Source organism: Branchiostoma floridae, unplaced genomic scaffold, assembly GCF_000003815.2.
Source record: "Branchiostoma floridae strain S238N-H82 unplaced genomic scaffold, Bfl_VNyyK Sc7u5tJ_454, whole genome shotgun sequence".
Lineage (NCBI taxonomy): Eukaryota > Metazoa > Chordata > Leptocardii > Amphioxiformes > Branchiostomatidae > Branchiostoma > Branchiostoma floridae.
Window position 1 is genome coordinate 7,932 of NW_023365864.1, and position 9,093 is coordinate 17,024.

The window sequence follows — 9,093 nt, forward strand, 5'->3', positions numbered from 1 at the left end:
ATTTGCTTGATTTTTGGCACAGTTATAGTTTGAACCTTTGTATACATCATATGTAAAAAAAAGTTTGGGCCTTTTACGTATCGAACCGTGGTGGCCCCGAGAGTAAACCAATATTTCCATTTCAAGAAAATCGTAACCATAGAATTATTCCTGGAAAAACAGTCATAGCTTACCAAAAATGAATTTCAGTTTCATGTTATGTAGCAGAGGAACTTACCTATCACTTATAAAAGCAGGGTTGTTCTAGATTTTTTTATAATTGCCTTTAAAATGATTTTATTGAGTTTTTTTTGTCATTTTTAGACCAAAAAATGTATATTTTGGCCCAAGCACCCTGGTATTGCAACCAAATGACCTGAAATTTGGTATAGGAATGTCCTGGACAAGTACACAGATGGATTGATAACTGGTTTGCCATGTAATAGAACAAAATGCTGAATTTGGTGACTTTTTTGTGGCATTTTCGGCCCAAAAAGTACATTTTTGGCCCCTGTACCCTGGTTTTACAACCGAATGCCCTGAAATTTGGTATAGGAATGCCCTGGACACATGCGCACATAGATTCAATAACCATTTTGGCATACTGTTCAACAAAATGCTTAATTTTGTGATTTTTGGTTTATTTTTTTCCAAAAAAAGTACATTTTTGGCTCCCATACCCTGGTTTTACAAGCAATGCCCTGAACATACATGTATGCGCACATGGATTCAATAACATGTTTTGCATACAGTACAACAAAATGCTTTATTTTGAACTTTTTGCCATTCTTTTTTCCCAAAATCATTTTCGCTCCTGTTCCCTGGTTTTCCAAGTAAATAACCGGTAAAAATTTGGTATAGGAGCGCCTTGGAAATGGCTTTTATAGCCCGTTTTTGCATACAGTGCAACAAAACGCTTAATGTTGCACTTTTGGGTCATTGTTTTACCCAAAGTACATTTCTGGCTCCTGTTCCCTATTAGGCATTACAGGCAAATGACCTCCTAGACGCCTGTAACCCCCACAAAGTAAGAGATATTCTATTGATTCCCGTATATGTTATTACCCATATTTAGTAATAAGAAAAGTGATATAAAGTTATACTCGAAAGTTTTTTGTAGTGAGGTGCAGCAGATGTTAAAAGATGACGTGTCTTTGTAAATTGCCAAAAAGTTTCAGAATTTCAGATTATTTAGTTGGAAAAACAGGGTACAGGAGCCAAAATGTTTTTTTGGGGGGGTAAAAAAAATGACAAAAAACACACAAAATTCATCATTTTGCTGTACTGTATGACAAGCATTCGGCTCGAAACCGAGAGGTGGCGGGTTCGAATCCGACTGCTGTGTCACCGATCTTGTGCCCTTGGGAAAGGCACTTTACACGACTTTCCTCACTTAACTCAGGTTTAAATGAGTATCTAGCTTCGGCATCTCAAAGATGTCCACGTTCAAGGTTCAAGGTTCTAGCTTCGGCTAGTGGCCTTGGCGGGGCTTTGTGGCCGAGACAAGCCTTAGGGGCATGTTCGGGCATGACGCACCCGCCATGACACACGAGTTGCGCGATCGGGGGTAGGAGGAACCCCTCACATCCTTGGTCGGAAGTCCTCCTAGGAGACGGAAACTCCAAATAATAAACCTGCATCTGCTGAGGCCGTCTTACGTGGCAAACAGTTCTGTCCCTGTATGACTTAGTGCGCCAGTAGACGAGAGGGTGGAGAAGGGAGTGCACACCCCTCCTTCACCTTAAAAATAGTCACGTGCAGGCCAGGCAGACTGGTCGTCTAATCAACCTTTTCTGCCTACCATTGATCTTCGGATACGAAGAAACAGCCATCAGCATGCCAAAATTATTATTGACTCTATGTGCACATGTGTCCAGGGCATTTCCATACCAAATTTCAGGTCATTTAGTTGTAAAACCAGGGTTCAATGGGCCAAAAATGTACTTTTGGCGCCAAAAATTACAGAAAGAGCCAAAAATGTACTTTGGGTAAAACAATGACCAAAAATTACAACATTACGCGTTTTGTTGCACTGTATGCAAAAACGGGTTATAAAAGCCATTCCCAAGGCGCTCCTATACCAAATTTTTACCGGTTATTTACTTTGAAAACCAGGGAACAGGAGCGAGAAATGATTTTGGGAAAAAAGAATGGCAAAATGTTCAAAATAAAGCATTTTGTTGTACTGTATGCAAAACATGTTATTGAATCCATGTGCGCATACATGTATGTTCAGGGCATTGCTATACCGAATTCCAGGTCATTCATCAGTTGTAAAACCAGGGTATGGGAGCCAAAAATGTACTTTTTTTGGAAAAAATTAAGCATTTTGTTGAACAGTATGCCAAAATGGTTATTGAATCTATGTGCGCATGTGTCCAGGGCATTCCTATACCAAATTTCAGGGCATTCGGTTGTAAAACCAGGGTACAGGGGCCAAAAATGTACTTTTTGGGCCGAAAATGCCAAAAAAAGTCACCAAATTCAGCATTTTGTTCTATTACATGGCAAACCAGTTATCAACCCATCTGTGTACTTGTCCAGGACATTCCTATACCAAATTTCAGGTCATTTGGTTGCAATACCAGGGTGCTTGGGCCAAAATATACATTTTTTGGTCTAAAAATGACCAAAAAAACTCAATAAAATCATTTTAAAAGCAATTATAAAAAAAATCTAGAACAACCCTGCTTTTGTAAGTGATAGGTAAGTTCCTCTTCTACATAACATGAAACTGAAATTCATTTTTGGTAAGCTATGACTGTTTTTCCAGGAATAATTCTATGGTTACGATTTTCTTGAAATGGAAATATTGGTTTACTCTCGGGGCCACCACGGTTCGATACGTAAAAGGCCCAAACTTTTTTTTACATATGATGTATACAAAGGTTCAAACTATAACTGTGCCAAAAATCAAGCAAATTGATTTGCCTGTAAATGAGCTAATGGTCAATAAAAATGGTCAAAAAATTGATTTTTGTCAATTTTGGAAATTCACGAAAACACATCATTTTCAAACATCTGCTGCACCTCACTACAAAAACATTTGGAGCATCACTATATATCATTTTTTCATTAGAATATGGGTAATAACATATCCGAGAATCAATAAGATATCTGTTAATTTGTGGGGACTACAGGAGTCCAAAGAAGGCCTATTTTGGACGCGACCAAGGCCTTCCCTTGCTGAAAATCCGCCATTTTGAAAAATGGCCGTTGCCATGGCAACCGGTGACCGCAGATCTAAAACTTTGCCATTTTTGTAGGTTTGGACCAAGGCCCTACCACCACACAAAATTTAAGGAAAATCGATTTTTTGAGTTTGGCCACCCTATGCTTGGTTTTTACAGACAGAGCCTCTTAAGTTCCTATAGAGGTAAATAAAAACCCATGCTAGTTCATTATTGATTCACCTTATAGGTATTGGCCCTGACTAAGAGACGCTGAACGTGTTACAATTCTGGGAGGAATGGCAGCGGCAATTTCAGTACCATGGAAAACCACAACTGCAGTACTATGGACAGCCGCAACTTTTGTACCACAATTTCAGTGCCACGGACAACCACGATTTCAGTACCATGGAAAACCACAATATTAGTACCACGGGAAATAACAATTTCAGTAGCATGGAAAGCCACAGTTTTAGTGCCTTGGAAAGCCACAGTTTCAGTTCCATGGAAAGCCACAGTTTCAGTTCCATGGAAAGCAACAGTTTCAGTTCCATGGAAAGCCACAATTTCAGTACCATGGAAAGTCACAATTTTCTATTTACATTAAGAGTACAGACAATGCAACTTGTCAAACATTCACAAATGTTTTCGATTTCTGTATAACTTACCAGGGGATGTTGGCACGCAGCAGTGAGTACCCATCTCCCGCAGGATGTGGCGCGGTACCCAACCCTCGATGGGTTTGGAGCAGGACTTCGGGTAACTCACCACAAAGCACCAGTCCTGGTCAAAACTGTACACCTAGTTCAAATAAAAGGTAAGAGTATAAAGTTAACTACAACACTTTGTGGTGATCAAATGCAAAACAATAACTAGATACAATCCATGACCCTAAAGCCCTCATTAGATTAAAGTGAAACGTAAAATGAAAAACGACTTCTTGTTAAGGTTTGCTTTACACTGTCTGTCAATTTAAGGCCTCATTTTGAACTTTATTACTCAACCATTGTATAGAATACCACGTATAGCAATCTATGCAACTAGCGACGTTTGGTATTATACTTTATATACTTGATGTCATTTCTAACACCTATGCATGTTTTTTCCTATATTTACAATGCAGGAATTATCATATGACAATGTATGGTTTACATTATGACTTTATGTAGTTATGGAACCGTGATAGATAAGGTATTTACCTCAACAACATCGCCAGCCTTGAGTGGAATGCCCTGTCGGTGCATTTGCATAGGGGAGTAGTCTGTCACGGCATAGAACAGCACTCCTTTCGGCTCCTAGGATCGAAATGAAAACATGTTGTTTGGGTGTAGTTTCTATTATTTCGCACAATGTATGCTTATGTGTTAAAGCCAGTGGACTAGCCCCCTGCTGTGTTGCTTGCACAGCTATGTAGCCCAAGGGTTATAAAAAGGTGATACGAGACCCTATACACCATAATTTTAAGCAGTAAGAGGAAGAGATCATGTCGAAATTGCCTGTATTTATAAGCACACGTTGCTCTCTACCTTATCAACAATAGATATGTCAATGAAATAAGATAAACATGAAAAAAGCAGAAATGGATGTACCACCAACAGCTCAAGTAATAAATGAACATGAAGAAGAAGGCAAAATAAAGACATTATAATACTCACTCGGTTGGATTTACTTTTAGGTTCCACGTTGACGTAGGCGTGTCCGTCAGGTTTGATGTTGACATACGTATGACGCTTCTGTTGCCCCGGGCTCTGAGAGGGCGTGTCCTAGAAACACAAACAAAAAACAATGTTGAGATAAGCACCAACCAAACTTGAATATGAAATAAAAGTCGTGATCATGAACATGAGATCCAAGTACAGGACGTTCTGCTGCAGTACCAAACCAAAGCTGGGGAGGTGTAGCCTGATTATATCTCCCTTATAGCAGGTCGTCCAACATCCGCCGGCCCTGGTTACAGCCCGGACAGAGTTTTGTTACACAGACGAAGGGAAAGGGCAGAATCTGATACATGTATTGTCGTTGATATAACAACTTAAAACCACATACATGTACCAACTTTTAAAACAGTCCAACCATCCTTAAAATTTCTTCAATCATAATGTTCAGCAAAAAAAAACGCTGTCAAAAAAATAACCACATTGCTGCAGGAAAAAACGAAAGCTGGCTAGCTGTAAAATTGATATTCTTCACCTTCAAATTAGTCACTTAAGAGTAAAACTGAAATGAAAATAAACTACCTTTGTCGCCATCTTGCGTTTGGTGTCTTGTGTAATGGCCATGAACATTCGAAAAATCTGCCTAGCGTCCACAAAAACCGTTAGACACTGTACCATTGAGCCCCGAGTAGAGTATGTGGACAATCAGTGGTAAAGATCTTATAGTATGGGCTCTCTGTGTAACACGTCACTGTACACGTCATATGACGTAACGGCTACGTCAGCGTTCTTGATGACGTCACCAGCTGCTTGAAATGTCGCGTCATGCGGAAAACCTGGTACATAATTGTAATCTGTGATTTATTTTTGCAAATGCGGTTAAATAAAGTTCCTGTATTTAGTACTTTAAAGATAAAGCGTCAACTTACGTTGTCGCCTTTTTATGTAACATCAATGGCGTTATATTTGTATGCAACCGTACGATCTTAAAAAAACGAACGTCATATTTCAAACGGAAAGCGACCACGTGCTCTATATTATATATGTGAATGATTCTATTTTTCTCTTTGTTGAAGTAAGGATATTGTCAACTTACGCAAGTCGCTACTTTTAGCATAACCAACGTTATATGCAGACTTCGTTTTGATATTCGGTCAAATGACGAGAATAACGCTCTGACACTTTCGCTCGCTTTGTTTGTAATGATGTTGTGTCATACGCCATTGTTATAAGTCAGGGATCTATTTCTTTGTATGTTTATACATCAAGAATCTATTGTTATGCCTACAAATATAAACAATTTATGACCATTTTATGCAACAAATATGACGTTGGTAACCAAAAATTGTCGACAACTATTAAAATCAGGTGATCAAAAATGTCCTCTTTGGAAAGCTAGTCAAGGGAAGGCAACCGTCAAAAACAAATGAGAAATAAAACTTAGATTTTACACTGGCAACGTCGGAAAAAATTCAAAGAGAAAAATGCAGACAAAATACGTAAATATAGAGAATACCCTTTCCAAATCTGAGTAAGAGCCAAGTATCTGTCTGTTAGTGCTTGATAAAAATTTAGATACGTTATATCTAACAGTCTTTTTATCTTCAATTTAAATCTAAAAATAAGACATACATACATTTTGTTTCTTATGAACGAGAGCAACACGTGCGACTGCGATATTATACATGTGCATAACCGTGTTGTTTTCATCCAAGCTGACGTCATCAATATTCATAATTTCCAGGAAAGCAGACTATTCAGTACGGAGGGAAGTATAGTGTATACGTCATGAATACTACCGTAAAATGCCTTACGTAGCGTCAACATTGATCAATGACGCAACTAAAATGATACAAAAACTTACTTGGTCCTCCCTAAAATTGAGACAGTATACGTAACTTCGGGTGTTCAAGGAATGAAAGCATCCCCCCGCCCAAGGCAAGTTGTGGTCAAGCTACTGCGTTTCAAGGACAAACAAATGATCCTTAACAGAGCCCGATCCAACCTCAAGAATACCAACATTTACATCAATGAAGACTTTTCAGATCAAGTTCGAAAACGACGCGCAGAGCTGGTGCCAAAGATGAGGGAAGCCAGACAACGTGGAGAGTTCGCTATCATCAGTTACGACCGACTCGTCATCAGGAAGAAAACTAATCAGGAAATGTCGTAAAGCTTATTTCCATCTGTATTACATTTATTGTGTGTAGTAAGTAGACCTATAATATTTCATGTATGATACTTCTAGATGCGACCATTCAAATATAGTTTTCCACCCATGTATATTTTACTATGTAATGATGTATAACTATGTAATGTTGTATATTAATTATGCTTATATAGACCATGTCCAACACATCCACTCAAACAGATGATTTCAATAGTACACCATATAATTTTGAAGATGGTAACCTGATCTTTAACCCCTTCATGCTCGACTCAGATAAGGAATCAAACTTCACTGACAGCTGGGATCCAGATGTAAACTTCTACGGAAACTTTTTAGATACAAATACGAATACCCCATGCGTTAACTACTCTGAAGATCAGTTTAACTCCATGTGCCTTAAGTCAGGCCATAACACTAACGCTTTCTCAGCGTTGCACCTAAACATTAGAAGTCTCCCGCGAAATTTCGACAATTTTACCCACTATCTATCTACTCTAAATCATGACTTCTCTATTATAGGTTTATCTGAAACATGGCTAACTCAAAGTACTTTTCAACTGTATGATTTCCCAAACTATACCTCAGTACATCGTTGTAGATCGAACAGAGTTGGTGGTGGAGTATCTCTCTTTATACGCGAAAATCTTGAGTTTGTACAAAGGGACGATTTAACTATACATTCGCATGAGGGAAATGTGGAGTCCATTTTTATTGAACTTCCAGTGTCTTCCTCTCCTACTCGTAAGAATATGATATTAGGATGTGTATATCGACCGCCTGACACGGATATTAAGGACTTTACTAGTCATCTTGCGACAACACTGGATACAATAAGTAAGGAAGGTAAAACATGTTTTCTTCTTGGCGATTTCAATATAGACTTACTAAAAAATGAAAGACATACTCTAACGACAGATTTTTTAAATATGCTATTCTCGTGTTGTATGTATCCCACAATCACCAAACCAACAAGAATAACTGACAAATCTGCGACCCTAATCGATAATATATTAACAAACTCCTTATCTGAATCCTATACTTCTGGCACTCTTGTAACAGATATTTCGGACCATTTACCTATATTTTACATAATGAAATGTAAATCCGATGTGAGTAAAACTAACAGTACAAAACGACGTTTGCGCAAATTTACTAGTTCCAATATCACTAAATTCAAAAACCAACTAGCGGATGTAACATGGGACAAATTATACAATTACTCTGACACAAATGATGCCTACAGTCATTTTATTCAAGTCATTACTTCTCTGTTTGAAGAATGTTTCCCGATTGTTACTCACTCCGAACGTAATGTAGAAAAGAACAAACCCTGGTTCACTCCTGCGCTTCATAAATCGTCCATCAAGAAAAACAAGTTATACAAAAAATATGTAAGGAATCCAAATCCAACTTCTTTCCAGACATATAAAACTTACAGAAATAAATTCAACACATTAATTCGCTTATCTAAAAGGAATCACTATCACAAAAAATTCAAGGAGACAACAGATAACATAAGAACCACATGGAAATTGATAAACGAGCTTCTTAATAAAAAAAAGAAATCGAATGTCCTTCCTAGCAAACTCTGTGACGACACATATGAAATATCAAACCCACAAGACATTGTAGATGCCTTCAATAACTTTTTTGTTAATATTGGACCCTCATTAGCTAAAAAGATCGACAAGACTGACTGTTCTCCTCTATCTTTCATTAACAATGTCTACCCATCTTATAGCTTCTTTGAAACACCCACTGTATCCGAAGTCCAAAATATTATTTGTAATCTTAAGAACTCTGCTCCTGGTAATGATGAATTAAGCACCTCCTTAATAAAACAAGTCAGCAGCTCAATACTAGAGCCCCTCACGTATATATTAAAATTGTCCTTGGAAACTGGTATGGTCCCAAATGATTTAAAGATAGCCAAAGTCATACCGCTTTTCAAATCGGGAAACACCTGTTTACTGTCAAATTACCGCCCCATATCAGTTTTGCCGGTATTTTCAAAAGTCCTAGAGAAATTAGTATACAAGAGAATTCTACAGCACTTAGAAGATAACAACATTCTCCATGAACACCAATATGGCTTCCGTAAACACCATTCAACATATAT

At 38.0% G+C, this 9,093-nt stretch overlaps 1 protein-coding gene across 1 annotated transcript; it reads right to left on the minus strand.

The window, feature by feature from the left end:
- Window positions 1–3,770: 3,770 nt before the first annotated feature.
- Window positions 3,771–5,517, minus strand: LOC118408844. Its single transcript, XM_035809703.1, has 4 exons — window positions 5,387–5,517; window positions 4,805–4,912; window positions 4,349–4,444; window positions 3,771–3,950 (listed from the first exon to the last, which is right to left on the minus strand). The coding sequence occupies exons 1-4, from the start codon at window positions 5,480–5,482 to the stop codon at window positions 3,786–3,788; spliced, it is 465 nt and encodes a 154-aa protein (XP_035665596.1). The 5' UTR covers window positions 5,483–5,517; the 3' UTR covers window positions 3,771–3,785.
- Between the last annotated feature and the right edge of the window lie 3,576 nt (window positions 5,518–9,093).

What these genes read in the sequence shown, in the direction of transcription:
- LOC118408844 (XM_035809703.1), bottom strand. Translation starts at nt 5,482, where the DNA reads ATGGTACAGTGTCTAACGGTTTTTGTGGACGCTAGGCAGATTTTTCGA. An exon ending in AACGCAAGATGGCGACAAAG is followed by an intron (nt 4,913 to 5,386) that starts GTAGTTTATTTT and finishes TTGTGTTTCTAG; the next exon opens with GACACGCCCTCTCAGAGCCC. An exon ending in CTAAAAGTAAATCCAACCGA is followed by an intron (nt 4,445 to 4,804) that starts GTGAGTATTATA and finishes TTTCGATCCTAG; the next exon opens with GAGCCGAAAGGAGTGCTGTT.